Source organism: Apis florea, unplaced genomic scaffold (genome assembly GCF_048593485.1).
Source record: "Apis florea isolate Af1SG1 unplaced genomic scaffold, ASM4859348v1 contig_2980_pilon, whole genome shotgun sequence".
NCBI lineage: Eukaryota > Metazoa > Arthropoda > Insecta > Hymenoptera > Apidae > Apis > Apis florea.
Genome location: NW_028256683.1, coordinates 92,459 through 111,576, shown reverse-complemented (window position 1 = coordinate 111,576; position 19,118 = coordinate 92,459). Strand labels below are relative to the sequence as shown.

The 19,118-nt window shown below is 35.4% G+C and overlaps 1 protein-coding gene across 1 annotated transcript in view; it reads left to right on the top strand.

The window, feature by feature from the left end:
• Window positions 1-19,118, top strand: part of LOC100864914 (protein O-mannosyl-transferase TMTC1) — a 236,909-nt gene that overhangs the window by 128,453 nt on the left and 89,338 nt on the right. The window contains exons 4-6 of the mRNA XM_012489393.3: window positions 4,032-4,163; window positions 5,310-5,382; window positions 10,928-11,031. Of these exons, the coding sequence (XP_012344847.1) occupies window positions 4,032-4,163; window positions 5,310-5,382; window positions 10,928-11,031 (309 nt within the window). The remainder of the gene's footprint in view (window positions 1-4,031; window positions 4,164-5,309; window positions 5,383-10,927; window positions 11,032-19,118) is intronic.

The window sequence follows — 19,118 nt, the reverse complement described above, 5'->3', positions numbered from 1 at the left end:
AAGAAATGCCGCGTCGCTCTGCTCTGGACGTCCTCCCTGTTTTTACCCATAGCCGGCGCTTTTGCCTTCCGGCTTCCTCCCATCCTTCGAATATGGCGCCATCTAGGCTGCAAAGATAGGAGATAAGAAGTCCAATTGGATAATTTTAAATTTTCGACGAGTAATTATGTTATTTGACGAAATGGATTGAATGATGGGTGTTTCAAGCAGGATATATAAATTATTCTGTATAATTTGTTTGTTTTTTTTTTTTTTTGTTTTTTGTCAGAAGCAATTATGCCGTTTTCACAATTAATTTTCTTTTATTCATTAGTTGGGAAAGAAGTATGTTTATTCGTTACTTTTGTCCGTGAAATTATTATTATTTCTGTATTATTTCAAAAGGAAAACTTTATATCGTCCGGCCGGAATAATAATTGCACGAATAAATAATTTTTCTGAATGTAAAGAAAGTATGACTAATTTTATTTAGTCATACTTATTATGAGATAATTAAAAAAATATTCAACGATGTTGTTGAGACGAAAGAAATTCTTACGATATTTTAATTATTCCTCTCTTCGTTAATCACAAAAAGGTATAATGAATTTTGCTATATAAAAGAGGGAAGAATTATTGAATTAAAAATTAAAATTACAATTTTCTACTTGTTCCAATGCTTTTTCGAACAGAATTTCCATTTAAAGCGTAAAACATATATACATTTTCGAATTCGAAAGAGTGAAATTTAAATTGAATTTAAATAAAAATTCAACATAAAAAATTCACTATTGTATAACAGATTCGAATGAAAAGTCATGAAATATATTTATATATATATATATATATATTTTTTTTTTTCAAAGTTCTCGAACCCGTGATTGCTACCATCGATATCCTTTCTTTGTTCTCTCTCTCTCTTTCTTGTTTCTTTGTTGTTCCACTTTCCTGTGCCGTTAAAAATAAAATTATCCTTCGCATTCGTTCAGAACGTTTCCCTTCTGCTTTGATATTCGACTTTTTCAAAGTTTCCACATCGATGCCGAGCTTCAAAGATATTCTAATTTAATTTAATTTCAAGAAGTTTGAATAGTTTTTGTAAAACTCTAGCTTCTCGAGCACGATAGGGAAAGAAAGAGGGAGAGAAATCGGAGGAACGAAAAAAACGATCAAGAGTTTCTTTATGCCATTGTTATCGTCGATATATCTTTAACTTTTCTCTGCCCTGAAAGGGAATCATTCACGTTAAAATGACAAATTACAAAGTTTTTAAATAACAATTTACCTCGAGCAAAAGTTGAAACATCTCTCTAGTTATCTGTTGGAACAAGATCGAAAGCTCGAACGATACGACGTTCTTCCATTTTTAGAGGAAACATTCATTTCGTTTGTTTAAAATAATTGATCATTTCAAAGTTCTCGATACGAATGGCAATATTTGATCTCTTTGAGCATTTCATTTGTTCCATGTATCTATATATGTATATATTGAACACATAATTTATTAACTAGACTATAGATATTTATACAATCAAAATAGATAGATATGTAAAAATTTAAATTTGAAATTATATAAAAAAAAATTGAACTGAAAAAAAGGAAATTGTTCTACAAAATATGATGTAACATATTGCTCTGATATCATATTGGATAATCGGTTATTTCTACAAACATTTATGAAAAAGATATTTTTTTATAAAAATTCACAGTCTATTAATATCATTTGAGAAAAGGAAAAATATAAGTTTAACTTATAAACTTCTCTTTCACAATTTCACGTTCAATCAACAGAAATTCCAAATTTTTTATTCCCAAAGAAATTATTTTTACTGGGGACTTGTGAAATTTCAATATTATTCTCTGTATGTAAACCTTAAATTTGTTACAATTTGTTGGAATTTCCATACAGATATATTTAAAACAATGCCTACTCTGTGTAAATTATACTTTTCTATCGTAATATTTTTTCTTTATACTTTCCAACGATCTTCCATTAATTTCGATATTTTTCCTATTCAACGTCCTTCTATTTCGAAAATGCGATTTAAATGCAAATTCGAATTACCTTCGAAATTTTTCCAAACGTTTTTTAAATTCCTTAAGAATTTTCTTATATTTGCCAAACGAGTTTCGCAGAGGGATTGAAATTTTTATTACTATAAATTTCGCGAAAGTATCGATAAAACGGTGTGGATTTAAATTAAAATTTAACTTCCAGAATTTCATTAATCCATTGTGCACTGCGAATCACGAAAAATTTTCTCTCCAATTTTCTTCCCTTTATGCTACATTTAAACTATTTTCCATGATTGTTCGATACAACACACAATGCGACTTGACTGTATCGCGAGAAGAATGGATATAATTATTCGCGATACAAAGTGTGATACAAAGATGGGTCAAGTTTATTATACGGTATAATGATTCTCGTTAAACTTTGCTCAGAATACGTTAACTCCGCAAGCGATCTTTTAATTTCAACGGTAATTTTATTTAGAACCGAGATTTTATCTTGAAGTAATAAATAAATTTTCTAACAATAGAATTTAATTTTACGTTTAATACGAAAAAATATTAATCTTTGGATATGAATCACAGATTTTACGTAACTTTTTCTTTATTCGTTGTTTTTTGTTATATTAATTAAGTTAAAAAATAAGAGATAGATTTAATATCGCTTAATTTTTCTTTTATGCGGTTTTATTAAATTTGAAGTATACTCCAAGGATAATAAAAGTTAATATTCATTGTTGCTACGAATGTTGTAAGAAAATATGCAATTTAATTTAACAAACAAATTTATAACAAATACAATAAAATAATTCACATTTTAAACATTTGATAAACATAAAATGATATGAATTATTTTTACTTTTACATAATTATTTTGCATTGCTGAAGGAATAATAAAATACTCGTTTTGTTTTTCAGCAAAATATAGTAAATAAGAAAAGTAATGTAAGTTAGAAAAAAAACTGGATTATCTAAAGTTTCTTATTGTTCCTTAAAATTTTAAAGCTCGCATCAAATTATCACGAATAAGATCTTCAATAGATACTGCTCTTTTTTATGTATATAAGAAATATTCAAAGTACAATTTTCCTTTTTTTTTTTTTTAGTTAAAAGAATTGTAGCAATTTTTTCTTGTTTCTTGCTTCGCATAGCTAGATCCAACATAGAGATGATACAGCAGTATTCTGAAGTTACTGCTCGTTTAACACCTAGAACAATGCATATATGTCACTAAAAGAATGGTTCTCCATTTTTCTCAGAAGACTATGTCAGTTGAAATAATACACATAATATATTACAATCCAAAAAAATTTATTCAACGATAAAATTCAAGCATTAAATAAAGTAAAAGGTGGAAGAGAATACTAAAGATATGAGATAAATTTCAGAATATTTTTTTTTTTTTCTAAATTTTCCAAAGATAAAAATAAAACGATTCCTTTATATGTAATGATTTAAATGTAATCCTCGTTAGATTATTCATTTCTTCAAATACCATTAGGAATAGGTCCACATTTAAGTTGTTTATAGCCATGCTGGAAACATCGCCTTATCCTCATAAAGTATACCAAAAGACAAAATATGTAAGCAGAAGCTTAGTCTACTGCCACGACCCAAACAAAGTTTGCCCAAGCGAGACGCAAATCCTTTTGTACATAAGTTTTCTTTGTTGTGTATTACGTGTATTCTCGGCTACGCTCTCGTGTTAAAAACAAAGAAAATATTCTTAACGTCTTAGTTGAATTAGTGGTTTGCGACGATCATTGCGGAAATACAGCTCGTGATAAAATAAATTCTTGAAGGCAACGATATCAATTATAATTAAAAAACACGAGTGTATACCTTTCAAGTGTTACGTGGCATACGATTAAATAAAAAAAAAAAAAGAATAATTCACAAATTCACAAAACCGTGGTCGTGCCAATTAAATCCGTACTAAAAAGCTTTTTAATGGTAGTACAACCAATTACACGATTCCATTCTTAACGATCAGATTCTCTAAATGCTTGAAATGAAATTTTTCTTGTTTCTTGTTCCAGGCAGCCGACGGCTTATGTATGGAGCAGCGTGTGCCTAGGGGCGCTGTCAATGCTTGCCAAGGAAACAGGCATTACTGTTTTGCTTCTAAACCTTCTTTACGACCTCTGTCGCTCCTGGCATTCAATCAAGAGGTAAGCGTTTAAGGCGCGCGACCGTGGAACAGTTTCGAAACGTGGCACGTAGCTCGTGCCGATAAATCCTGAAATAAGAAGTAACACCGTGTCCTTGGCTCGTAGATTGCGCGATTTTACGCCACCTTTTCCTCTCTCACCCTTTAATTTCTCTCTTTTTTCTTCTTCTTCTTCTTCTTCTTTATAACACGACGCGATAGCATAATTTGAAGCCGGCATCGATTTAATATGTAGCAAAGGAGGAAAATTGTCGCGATAAACTTTATTTTCAATTTGTGAATTTTCAATTGTAACTCTAATACAATTGTATTATATCGTATAAAGTAATAATTATTAATGTTTGAGGCGAACTTTACACGCGAATATTGTTAATAATCTTAGAAAATTCAACGAGTACAAGTTTCTTACATCTATAAATTAAAAGATAAATATCAATTTTAAAAAAGTGGAAAAAGAATACTTTTCTCCGCCTAATAACTTAATGATCCCTATAATTACAATTTCTGAAACGACAATCACGCTTGGAACGATACGCAGGCAACGATAAACATCCATTAATTTTCGCGCCCGATTCATCGAGGCCCTTAATGCACCTCCATTATTTCTTTCGGGCATTTGAAACAATCAGGGTCGTTATTTTCGGCGGTGGCAAACGGCGCGCGATCGGCCGACGATCGTAAACCGTCTCCACGCCCGGCCAAACCTATTAAAACAGGCGGGAGGAATCGGAGGAAGGCCGGAATTCCGGGATAAAATCGCGTTTCAAAATGAAATATAAAATCACGGGGCGGCATATGTAGCGTGAAACGTGAAATACGCGAATGTGGCCGCCACCCTTCTTTGCATACGCGCGGAAAATAGGGATTTACGCGCGGAAGATTTGCATTAATGTGGGAGGAGTGTGGGGGCAAAGGCGATGCTCTGCCTTTGTGAAACACCGCAATCGGATTAAATGTTTAAAACTGGATCGCGGCGTAAATATTTGAATAACTGCGTCTCGATCGAGTCTTTCGGATAAACGATCGCTTCCCCTCTCGTGGACAGAGTCGTTCGATTGTTAACACGATTTTTATCTGCTACCGTCACTCGAAAGGGGAATTGTTTTAATGTTTGAACGAGTAAAAAAGGAAACTCCTCGTGTTTCAGATCTATTTTCGAGGCGAGATGGAACGACGACTCGAGACACTTTTCTCGTCGAGCTGCCGCCCTACTTTTTTCGGTGAGTTTAATCATTATCTATTGCCATTAATTGAAATAATTTCAATTTGTCTCCTTTCCGTTATTAATAAAATCTCGAATCGAATACGCGGAAAACCCTGTAATCCTTGATAGACGTCTTTCATCTGCCTTAACTCGATTACACAAATCAAATTTCATAAGTAACACTCGAACAAGTCAACTAGCCTGTCCGACGACAATAAGAGAAAAGAAAGCCTTCCCCCCTCCTCGTTGCAGAAATACCACAAAATCGAATCCTCTTAACGTGTCACTCGTGCGTGGAAGCCCCTCACGATCTTCCAAGCTAGACAGAGAGAGAAGCATGTTTTACCCTCGCCGTTATCGTATTACCAACAATGTCTACATTCGACATGCCTTGGACAGAAACGAATGGAAAGATCTCTTGGAGAGTCCATCCAAGTAACCGTCCATCCCGTCTCACGGAGTCGATAATAATTGAAACCGTGACGGACGTTTAATCTAGTTTAGAACGGAATTTAGAGACGAGCAATTGTGTATTGCATTTATCGTGTGATAATAGTTAATCAAGTTCACTTTCTTTTTATACAATTTATACACTGATTTCGAACGAGAGAATTCGAATTGGAAATATTTACCGATGAATTCGTTCGACGTGGAACGATGGCGAGGGTCGTTTACACGATGGTACAAATCCATTCATTGTGCGCACGAGAACGTAAGATATATATAATGCGAACATATACGGCTTTGTTTGAGCGGAGATGGTTGGAAAATTCGCGGAAGTTCCTTCGTTACTCTCGATCGGGAATATTGTTCCGAGCATTCGCGCTTCTCGCTTTGTTTCCGGCTTGCAACGGCCCTCGAGGCTGTACCACCGATTCGGCATGCTAAATCGACGCAAGTTCTGTCTTTGGTAATTAGTTGGATGTGTATTCCGCGTGCATTGACGAGGCAATATTCATCGAACGCGATGATCTCAACGAAACTTTGTGTAATTGTTCTCTCCAGTTGTTTTCCACAACTTCTGATTCTTGCTATTCTTTTGCTCGGAAAGTGAGAAACCGATTGAATTTTATTAATTATTTGTGGTATGGTAGTCTAAAGTTTGAGTAAAAATCATGACGCATGGTCACGTTAAAATATAACCATGAAATGTAGATTCAATCTATTACGTTATCAAGAATATGTGAATGTACTACGTCATAAAATATGATGTCGATATACTATTCAACTTATTATAACAATCTGTGCTCACCTTTTTTTTGTGCGAAATCAAATTTTGTAAATAGAGCATACAGAGATCTATTCCATTCTTTAAACGTCGCAATGCCTGTTATATTTTTTTTTCCATAGATCTCGGTTCACAATTCAAATTTTTACACAAGCATTCAACTTGTCAGAGATATAAAGCCGATCAAAATACAATGTCATTGTCGTGAAATTGCGCCTTTTAATGGCGAAAACACGCAATCGTGACCGAGGGGAACGAGACTCGAAATTCCCTGTCTCGATGTATTTTGCGAACGGCCTCGGATCCGCGTTGTTAATTCTCAACGACCGGGATCTCCAGCTTTTTTTTTCTTTTTTTATCGTCGAACGGGCGATGTTTCCAGCATCTCGTGGCTTAAGTAAGTTTAACGATCGTTAACGCAGATACATTCGAGAGTTCACTTTTACGATCGCGTAAGATAAACTCCGCTTGCCTCGAATTCTCGTGTTGGCCGACCCCCAGCGGAAACTGCTTAGGCTGTGCAACGATGTAAAGCGGTCGTGGCTCACGAGGATTTAAAATGAAATAGGGGATGGTAGGAACGAGGGTGGTTATGAAGATACGATTTATCGTTGCTTCCTTGAGAAAGTCGATTCTCTTCTCTTTTCTCGAGCGAATTATCCGGTTTGCTTAATTTTAAATATGATCATTTGTTCGTGCAAGTGGAAATGTTCTGTGATTGAACATTTATATATATTGAAATAATTGTTTCTACTTTGTGTATTTGTGTTCCATGCTCGTGATTAAAATTATTTTATTTCGGAAAAAACCAATTTTCGCGTATTCGTCTCGATGTTTAAAATCAATATGGGTTTGGACACGTCGAAAGGACGAAGCTTTTACACTTTAGATCCGATTGTATCGTTCGGAAACGTTAATTCATTTTCCCTTCGTTTGAAAACGAGTTTAATACGATATTAATACGATGAAGTAATCAATTAAGAGAAGCATGCACCAGTTGGTGACTTGGGAGTTGAAATTCCCAACGAAGAAATAATTTCGCGCGTTTATATCCAATAATGGCATCGATGCCATTATTAACGAGTCACCGATTTGATTAATTTAACGTTCCACGTTGAATTATTATTAACCGTACGAATAACAAATCTCGACTTTACTTTACTTTCGATCTAACCACAGTTTTGTATTTCTTTTCCCCTTCTCTCTCTCTCTCTCTCTCTCTCTCTCTTTCCTCCGCCAAGAATAATACAAAGTATCGCGGGAAGGAAATCGAAGGATGTACTTGCGCCAAACGTGAAGCCGAGTTATGCTAATTTACGTGGAGGAAACGCTGCCCCTCCCGTATATCCTTAACCGAGTTTCCATCCTTCTCGTTCCTTCCATGCCACGCTCATCCCTTCTATAAGATTACTCGACGTTCTTTTCCCTCTCGGGGAATCACTGAATTTCAAGAGCGTTGAATTTGTTGAGCCTCGAACGGTGGACCTCGGTGAATTTCGTGTTATGGTGTTGTTTGGCGATCCCGGAAACGATATATTATTCCTGGAACCACTCTCGTGGAAATTTTTCCTAGGGTTCTTGAATCCTCGTGTGGAAAATTTAATACATTGTTTTAAGATTGTACACTGAAGAGGGATAAAAAAGGAAGAAGATTCGAAAGATGATGGATTTTGATGGAGAGAATATTTTAAAACAACGATACATTGATTGATCTAATTAACGAAATTAATCGATCATTCTTATGTAAATTTTTAGAGTTTAAAAAACTTTCCAAACTTCTAAGATTATTAGATTATTAATTCATCTGTCCGGTAATTATCGATGCAACACTGTTGAAACACTGTTTACTTCCGATTGTACCACGGATTGTACGTCACGATTCCCTGGAGTGGTAACAATCGTAATCGATAAGCGAATGCTTATTGGGCACACGCAGATTGTTGACTGGTTCTACATCACTAGGTCTATTATTAGTCGATTGGTTTACCGCTTAAATCTTAACTCTCTGCTTTGAATTATCCTGTAGGCTGTAATTATAATTCCATTCGGTGAATCAATGGGGGAACCGTCTTCGTTTGATTAACAGATCCCTGGTATGCGAAATAGAGGATCCGATAATGCGTTAAACACACAATCCTGCGTTAATTAGATTCATTAATGAATCCTCTACTTTTGCCTTTCGTTAATTTTATTATTTTATCTTAGTTTCGTACATGTTCGAGTCATTTAATATAATTTTTATGCGAATAAATATTTAATATTGAATATCTTTTTATAACAAAGTCTTTCCAAATGTTAGGCTAGGATTTATACATAAATACAGAGCAATGATTTCATGATACGTACATTTCTCGTTCAAGTACACACAGATGTCTGAGGCATAAATCTAAAAGACAATTCAAACCCGTGATAAAACCCCATGTCTCCCTTTCTTCTTTTCGTAACATTAAACAACTATATTTGTAATACCAAGATTACCTAACTTTATCGCAGTCCAATCCATTTCAAAATTATATATTATAAACAAAACGAATATCCTATTTCTGACTTATCCTCTCGTTTTACCAATTTTTTTATTTCCTCGATAAAAAGTGCGAATCCTGGAATAAAAATGCACGATGATCCCGCGAGAAATATATTTTCGGGTGTGCAGAAGGCGTTATTACAATACCGTCCCAAGCATTTCTCGAAAGACCAACAAAAGGGAATTCCACCCCTTCCTGGATAGAGGTTCCTCGTGCTTTGGATATTTATCAAAATTGGATTTTTGTCTTCTGTTCCCCTGGTGGGTCACCGACACGACAACGATATTCCCTCTCTGTCGGAGGGAAGATGTCTAGCGAGGAAAGAGAGTCGTTCGACATCGAGATGGAACGTGTTTCGAGTGCTCGTACATGTACGACGATCGAAGAAGAATATGAATACCTTGGATTGGCAGACATTGTCCGCGCTCGTGGAAACCCTCTCCTAGGATCCACTCGTTTTTCCATCTGTCCAAGAAGGGCGTGGAGGAATTTATGGCGGAAAGAGAAAGGGTTGATGGCGGTCTACGTGCTCCAAGTTGGGGAGTAAGGCGTAAAGAGTGATTTCTACTGGAGGAGGGCAGGGATAGTGGACTGGCACCGGACACGTGACAGAAATGCCATCGAGGAACCTCTCTATGTGCACGACGATGACTCTAGTTTTTTTTACACCGCACGCGTCCTCGTCGTCCACGCTTTAAACGTATTGTTGGAATGGAAGATCGATGGCGAGTTTCAAAAGCTTACAGCTTTTTTGAAAAGTAAATAGAAATAAATAGTCGAATAGCTTTCTATCCGTTGGATGGGATGAAGCAAGTTTCTACAGTTCTTCAGTGCAAGGAATAATTTGACGGATGATTGCATCTCCAGATTCGAAGACAACCGGTGTACTCGACAAGATTTCAAGCTTGATTATCGGAAACGGAACTTCAAATGGAAAAAGTTTACCTTACGTTTATTCTCGGTATCGTGTTTAAGTGTTCGAAATTTTCAATGGTTCAAATATTCTCTGAAATAATGTACAACGCAGGAATCTAACGAAATCATCATTATTCTTGGAACGAAGAGGTATACGATTAATTCGTATGGATAGGGTATATCCACGTGAGATTTTTAGCCCGGGGCTTTCTTGTTTTCCGTTTTCCAAGCCAGCTAATGAAAGCTTCCAATGCTTCTAGCAGTGTAGCGAGTCATTGAGCCGCAAGTCGAGAGCCTCCTCTAGAAAAGGCTAGTAAGAGGCTCTTCCGCAATCTGGATTCTCTTTTGTTTCGCTCTCATTCATCTTTCGAGCCGTGTAAACGGCAGGTAAAAAATTCGCGTTTTAGAACCCGGCAGATCTTAGAGAAACAATCCGTGGAATACTCTGGTTGGCGTGAGACTGGCCTGGTAGATCAAAAATACCGAAGAAATTAAAAAGAGTATTTCACTTGAAGATAGGAACAGGATAATCTTTTCATTTTAAACATATACATATACATATTCTCATTTCTATAAATTGTTTTAAAATTTTGATATCGCGTTGAAGCGCATTGATCGTGATACATGTTTAGAATTGTAAAAATACTTTTATTAAAGACGAAAATTTGAACATTTCTTTTAAAATTTTACTTTATCTCGTGTTTTATTATAAAAAACGAAACGAAAAAAAAAGAATTGGAGCTTCATTTAAAGAATTAATTTCATTTAATCTCGAAAATTTTTATATTCTTGAAAATCTAAGTTGAGAGGCGCGTAAAAAATCGGGGAGCAAATGTTTAATCGAAATAAACGGAGAGGATCGTTAAAAAGGATTCTTTTTTTTTTATTTACAGTTTGGTGTGTTGTTGGTGGTACGTCTTGCCCTCCTTCACGGCACTCTACCAAAGTTCTCGCCTCAGGATAATCCGGCAGCTTTTCATCCCTGTTTCCACGTGAGGTGAGTATTCGCGTAAGTCCTTTATGTTACACGAGTCGTAACGAGGAATCCTATTACAATGTTTCAAAACTCATAGCGGTTGCGGACATACAGAAACCGTATACGGTTGTCGTCTAGTTTAGCAAGTAGAAAGCGGTATCGTGTAAAATCAAAATGGCAAATGACAAGGACAATGAACGACGACTTTGCAACATTTTATTCTATTTATATATACATTCTATTCCTTTCCTGTTAATTTCTTTTCTTTTTTTACGTTTAAATTAATCGTTGTTGTCTCTTGCTCTCTTCCCTTCGAGATTCGTATTACAATTTTCTTTGAAATTTATTAATTTAACTCTTACGTTTTGTAACTTTGAAGTATTTGAGAATACCACGGGATATATTTAACGATATAATTGTAAGGGAAGATAGAAAATTATTTTATGTTCAAACAATAACAATACGTCACGTATTATATTTAATCTAGAGTATAAGTTTAATAATTTCATTTAATATCATACAAATTTAAGATTATTTTCTCACATTCTTGATTCCAGCATGAAATTCTATTCTATTTCTATCAAATTGAAAGAGAAAAGAAATTAATTTTATCAATACTGTAAACTGTATTACTTTGACTCAAAGTGTCAAAATTGATACGTCATTGAACGTATCCCCGTTCACAATTTTTCTTTCGTGGCAAAGCACAGATATCTCCAAGACATATCTGAGTCAAAATGGGACATTTTGTGTATCTCTTCTACCAAGAGAATCTACCTTTCCTACCCTCTATCAATATATAGTCGATTCAAAGTGTAGTATTTCCCCAATGTCCGAACCAATGAAACACCCCGCGGCTAACCAAACAGAACACCATGTCAAGTTTCGTTTCCTGTGGGATATCACTCGTTCACGAAGGATATCTCTCAGTTTCCTGCTTCTCGGATAGAGTCCATCGTTTATACCGTCGTTGCTTTCAGTTCTGACTCGAATCTATGTTGAGCTCGAGTTGAGAAAAACGTCCGACTTTTCCCCTCTTTTAGGCTTTCACCGATATCTCGAACTTCTTACATTCTTCACCAACGTTTCTCTGAACTTCTTGTCACGGTTAAACCGACGGACTCACCTTCAACTTTTTCAGTTGCTTACCTCCTTTTTAGCCTGGCAGGGATGGAAAAGTGAAGGCGAGTCGAAGTCGTGGGCTGTGTCGAGACTGTCAAAGAGCTGGGTGCAGCTTTCAAAAAAAAAAGTTTCTCTTTTTTTCTTTACTCGAGTCACAGAGGGCGAGTAGAGCTTTTAGAGAGCAGGCTGAAAGAGCTTCGTCCCTTCGATTTCCGATCGTTTGCTTGCCCGATCCTTTGAAACTCGTTTACCTTGGCCCGAACTGTCCTTTGGGATATCCCGTTTGTAAGGTGTCTCGGTTTTCAACCGTGTGAATATATATATATATACGCGCATGTTTCGTCGACCCATTTACAACTCGATGATGAAGAGTTTTGAAGAATCGAATGGAAGAATTCTTTGTTACATTCGTGGCTTTCATAACTTTCATATCGAATTTGTATTGAAAGTATCGCGGTTGGATTAATTGGAATAATCGAAAACTGTAGTTGATTAGATTCAACGTGAAATTCGTAATTGATAATAACTGTAAAACTGTATAACTGGTTATAGTTTAAAAAGGGCAATATGTGGGAGAAAAATACATTGTTTATGTAAATGAACAATGTCTAATTATCGCAATTAACATTATCGATATCTGTATTTAATCTACTTCACTCAATTAATTCAACAGACACACGGTTTATTCAATTAAATATTCTTCGCGATGATTAACTTAATCATTGAATGAACACGCGTGAATTTTCTTGCACTTGAATAAAATTACAGCATTTGTTTTCACAATTTCAATCCTCGAGATTGATTGAGATGAAATAATAATCATTAGATGCGAAGATGATTAACATTTTTCTTAAATATTCATATATTTTCTATTTATGCAAATCGATTGATACCATTCGATTTTATTCTACGAAAAAGAAAACTATTTATGTCCATAAATCATTAATTTTAGAAGATATATTCACACTCTATATATGGTTATAAATTTGTAATACACATTTATCCAATATTTACGACATTTGACGAATCACTGTGCATGCCGCGAAGAAAGAAGAAAAAGAATGGTGGACTTGAAAGCACGCGATATCGAATCCCCCCCGCGAAAAAATACCAAAATATACGACTCGATTTTACGGTTGGACGGACATGTCCGGCGAATCCGATTCCACCATCTCCCCGAAGACTGACGATATCGACTGGACCCCGAGTAGCTATCGCTTCACGAGAAAGGAATACGCGATGGTTTACGCGGCCGAGGAAAATAGAACCGCGATGTAACGCTCCATTTCGATATCTCGATACGACGTCGTGTATTTCCTTTCGCGCTGCTCCTCTGTTGGAACAGTTCGCAACCCTGTTTCCTGCCTCCTGTCCACGAAAGAATAATTGTATTATTAGGAAAGAACACGGCGTTTTCAATCGTGCGCCCCCATTTTTATGATCAATCGAGCGCTTATTGCGTACGCTGCCATCTATAAGCACGCGAATATTTCCTGCTCTGAATGAGTGAGACAACATAAATTAATAATAATTGTGGAATAATTTTGTTTGTTGCAAATCTACTCTTGTGATTAAGAATTATTTTGATGAAGAGATAAATCTTAGAGCAACAATTAAAGATATTTATTTTGGGAATTGTTAGGAGGAATTGAGTAAAATGTTATTTATGAAACAATGAACAAATTAATAAGGAGATTGTTGTAGTGAATAATTTTCAAAGAACGTTGATAGCTTTCGAAATTTTTATTCCATCCTGTTGATTGGATCACATCTTATACACTCGCAAAATTAATATTTAACTCCATATATTTTTAATTTCGTTAAAAATAGGCAGAGAATTGGAAATTTTTATTTAAACAAAATTACAGAGAGAGGAAACGCTCGATAATTTTAGCATATTGAAATATTGTGCCGTTCTTTTCGCATCGTTCCGCCGTATCAGCGTATCGGGACGATCCTGGCTCTTTCTCTTCTTCGAGCTCTGCTCCTGTATTTATTCCTTTTCTCTCTTTTTCACTGGAGTATCGTGCCCAGCCTTCTTCTTCCTCTTCCTCCTCCTCACTCTCCTTCTCCCTCCTTCTCAGCCGCAACGGATCGAACCAGGACAGGGGTTGCCAACCCCTTCCTCTTCTCGCCCTCCTTCTTCCGCATGGCTCCAGAAGATATTATGCGAAATACTTTCTGCTTCGAGGTACCGGCCGGGAATATTTTATGAGATGTATAATTTGGCCGGATGTACCGTCGTTTCGCGAAATTTACCATCATTCGAGCCTACCGAGGAAACGAGACTTTATTCTTAAAGGCATTATTGCGTTTCCATGATGCACACGTATATGCGCAGTGATATATATGTATAATGAAGCCAAAAATTAACAACGCGAAAACTTGTTTAAAATTGAATTTACAAAGGAAATTAAGAAAAATTAATAATTAAATAATTCGATTGGAATGAATCGGTGTTTAAAAAAGTTATTGTTTTTAACGTAGATAATGGTTAATTTATTATCGAATGTATATAAAATGAAGAACTTTCATAAAAGTTAATTTTTCCTATATAATAATAAATTTCTGAAAGATTACTTAATATCTGATTAATAAACTTCAGACTTTACAGTGTGGAAAAAAATCTTATTTAGCTTCATTCTTCACAAATTATTTTATTCTCAAATTCCAGCGGTTCCAATACTTTTTGTGATCGAATAAGATCGTGAAACTGAGATTAAAACTTGAAATATTCTGTCGTTATCAATCCGGATCGATCCGCGTTGTGCAAATGATGGAAAAGTGTTTGGCAAATAAAATAATACATCGAGTTATCTATTATACACGTAATGTCGGATTTTCCGCGCTCCCCTCGCGAGGATTCTCGCCACTTGCCGGCCTCATATAGGCGGCACACGCGCGCTACCCGACACATGTCTCGGGGATGACGGTGCAAGCCGTGGAAATTCAAGCGTGATATTTCGTTTTCCGACCGTCCGTTAATATCGCGCGACCTAGAAAGATTTGCGAAATTACTTCTCAGCCGTGCCACGGATGGATGGGATATGGCATTACGTCGAACAGCGGTCGCGACATTTTTCAGGACGAAGAAGATTCCACTGCGTGTGATATTTGACAGTCGGGATGGTTGATTTTTTTTTTTTTTTTTCGTGACAGAGAATTATCGGTGAGATGAGATATTGTTTATACACGCTTATTATCTCATTCGATTTTGTAGAATGAATCGTTGGAACTCTTTTATTAGGTCGTAATAATAACAATTCTTTTTCTTCTAGGAATCTGGTTTTAGAAAATATATATATTAGTTTAGCGATAAAGTTCGTTTTGAGCAGATTTCTTTCTACGAGCTTTCAACGAGCCTCGTGATATTTCATTCGTAGAAATTCTCTATTTAGATTTTGATCCGATGTTGCTTTATCATCTCTTCAGAATTGAATGGTATAATCTATCATGCGTGATCATACATTTTTTTAATTGATTTATATTTTCTTTGCTATTCTCTGTGTTATCACTCTTGCTCATATTTCAAAATCTTTCTAAAAATCTATTTCTCAAGGGAAGAAACACCTTCAGAACTATAACTTTGTCCCCAAAAACATTTTCACCGATTAGTCTTTCGGATCTTATACAATTTGAAGCAAAAAAGTTTGCACGCCGTCATGACGCGCTGAAAATGACTGAAATGTATGGAAGTAGATTGGCAAAAAACATTAGAGCGTAAGTATCGCCCCTTTAGAGAACGAGCGTGCTTCAAGATTGAGGGAAGGTGTTGGGCAAAATGGCTGAGGCAATGAGAATTTCGTTACCGCCGCTTATTTTCGCAAAATGCCGCAATTATGCCTTTATTGTGGCATGCACGGAACTACAATTTGAGATCAGGCAAGTTCAACCGTGCTCCACGATATTCTCACTCGTTTTGAGACCGACGAAATCGATAACGAAGCAGCTTCAACTTGATATCAAACTTCTTACTGTTACAAAGTGTCCATATTTTGAGCCACATTTTCTTTTTCCAAGAGTAATTAATAAATTGAACTCAACTTGACGAGGAATTTTCATGGACATTATAATTTATTTTCGTTCTAAAATAGTTTTTATCTTTTCCTTGAAACATTATGTCAATTGATAATTATACTATTTTATACGAATTAAAATTCTTTCGAGTATTTTAACATATAATTTTCTATATTTTGTCCATTTTCTTTCCTCTACAATCAAAATATATCGCAATATCATTCGAATATCATAAATCATAATGATATTAAACTTTAAAAAATTGTAAATAAATTTGAATATATTAGAATCTCGTGGTAAAATAAAACGAACGAAAGAGAAAATGTCTAAAACTTTTAAGATGTGAATGCCACATGAATATTCGTCTTCTAAAATAATTTTAAAATTCGTATAAAATATTCCACGACAATAATGAAATTTTATAAAATCGGATTCTTCGCGATTAAAGTCGCGATAAAAATCCCATTATCCGAGAAAATTTTAGCACCCCACTCGTTTCCTTCCTCCACCATACATTCTGAAATCACTTCGTGTATTCAACTTGAGAATACACGATGCGTATAACAGGTCTCGACAACTATTCCAACAAAGTTGAAATTCGCGAACTCGAGGATATCGAAGACGGCGAAGGAGGGGGAGGGATTGTAAGTCGAGCAACCCTTGGATCGAAGCTGTAAAAGAGTGTCCGGGTAGAGTATCGTGTATCCACGGTGCAGCGATTAATTTCGCGCAAATTTTCCACGCGATATATCTTCTTCTTGCATCAACGATATCGCGTTACTGCCGCTTCATCTCGAATATTTCTTTATCCAAAATATTTCATAGCTGCCTCTTCCTTGGAAATTCAACTTCCACACGTTTGTTAGAGAAACGATATATCAATGATAATTTAAAATTTGGAATTTTTAATCATAGGAAAGAATCGTTATTACTCTTAATAGTTCTTCGAATCTATTATAATCATTCAATTTTGTCATCGAGAATCTTGTTGCAGATATAGTGTAATAAATTACATCCTCTTTAAGTGTTTATTTTACATTTTCCATCGTGTAATTCTTCGTGAAAATGATTAGAATAATTTCTCTTCGCGAATTAAATTAATAAACGAATATAAGGATATAGATTTGTGTAAGATGGTCACAATTGGAGATCGTTATTCGCGATTGGATAATTGGACGAGGCGTTAAATTCGTGAATCGAATGTAACGTCGGATAGTAAACGATTAATTTTCCTCGATGCTCAGGAGGAACTCGTTTTCTCGTAGTCCATTTAACGTGTCAGCCTTTATCTCGCGTTAACTCCTTTCGATCCAAGGAATTTCTCGACCAGTTGTTATCTCGTTAACGACTATGTACCACGGTGTGAATTATGTACAAGTGATCGGTACGCTTCGATCTGTTCTATTCACAATTCTCACGTTAACGAATTTCTTAGAGTTTCTGGTTGAAAGAAAAAATCCAAGTGTTAATTATGTTAATTTTATTCGAGAAATGTTTAAAAATTATTTCTTCCACATTTAAAATGTGTGGAGATGGTAGTTTTCAAAAATTCGAAGCTTTTGCATGCAAAGTATTTTCAATATATATATATAATAAAATATAGAACGAGTTGTTGTCTTAGATGTCAATGATTTACGAAAACGCAGAAAGGATATGCAATGTGTGCAAAATATGAATCACGCAAAGCAGAGAGAGAATTTTCACGTAAATACATTTGTTATTGCTTCGTTTTTGAAACACGAATTATATCCGATTGTCAAAGCACACAATTTCTTTGACAATTAAGGTACGAACAATTGTAGATTTCCATATAAGATTTTCATTGAATTACGAATAATCAGATCAACAAATTCTCAAAGTGTACATCACTGTACAATAACTGAATTACCTTCAGTATTTCCTCTATCTCTTTGAAATTTTTAACTCCGTTAATCGAATATTACGTACGAGCAGCGTATTTTTATGACGAATTTGGGCAAATCTATCAATTAATCATTATCTTGCATAAATATATATATTTATTTTCGAGAATTTCAAAAAACGAGTAATGATCTTCCATCGAACATTTTACGAATAATATTTACGAATAATTCCAGTGATTACAAAATGCTTTAAAAAATTTATGACAGAATAGTTTCCGATTCGAAATATGCATTCCATAAAACGTACATATAATAAAAAGGCTCGTAGTATGGGCGCGATATGAAAACGCGTAAATTCACAAAATTTACAAAATATCCAGATAAAATTCGATAACGTGCTATCACGCCGAGTGATTATAGAGAAACGATTCGCGAAACGAGAAATCGATATATATCCTTTAGCTTCGCGATTTTATTCCAACGAAATTCAACGTTTGCACGTATATATACATATACATATACATATATAAATCTAGAAATGCGATTTAGATAGACCGAGCGAGTACACGGTGCAAACTTTCGTCGAAGAGAGAGAGAGGCGTGTTGTACATTTTAAAATAAATATTAACCGGCGCATATTAAATCTTGAGGTGAAACGATCGGCCGATCCCTAGGATCACAATCTAGCAGCCATAACACTTTGTTTCGCCGGGACTCGCATAAATATCGAAGATCGGTTAGAGAAATCGTTGGCGCGGAATTAATTCTTATGGTATTGATTTATCGCGAGAGAGAGAGGAGGGATCCATCCGCGGAAACAACGAACGACCGAGTTACGTGATCGTACGTATAACGTAGCGATCGTTGCGCGTAAATTTCCGCCGGCTGGATAAATTTCGTTCGATACAACGAAAAAAATTTATTCGCCGTAAAAGCTTTTATGGCGGGGAATAAAAGTTGCCTGTGAACAAATTCTTACCAGTGAAAAAACGCTTCGTTTTATTCCCCTCGTATTTTTTTTTCTTTCTTTCTTTCTTTCTTTTTTCTCTGTCCCTCCGCGCGTTTAGTTTCTCTATGAAGCATTTTGCAAAAATAGAGGGTACACGA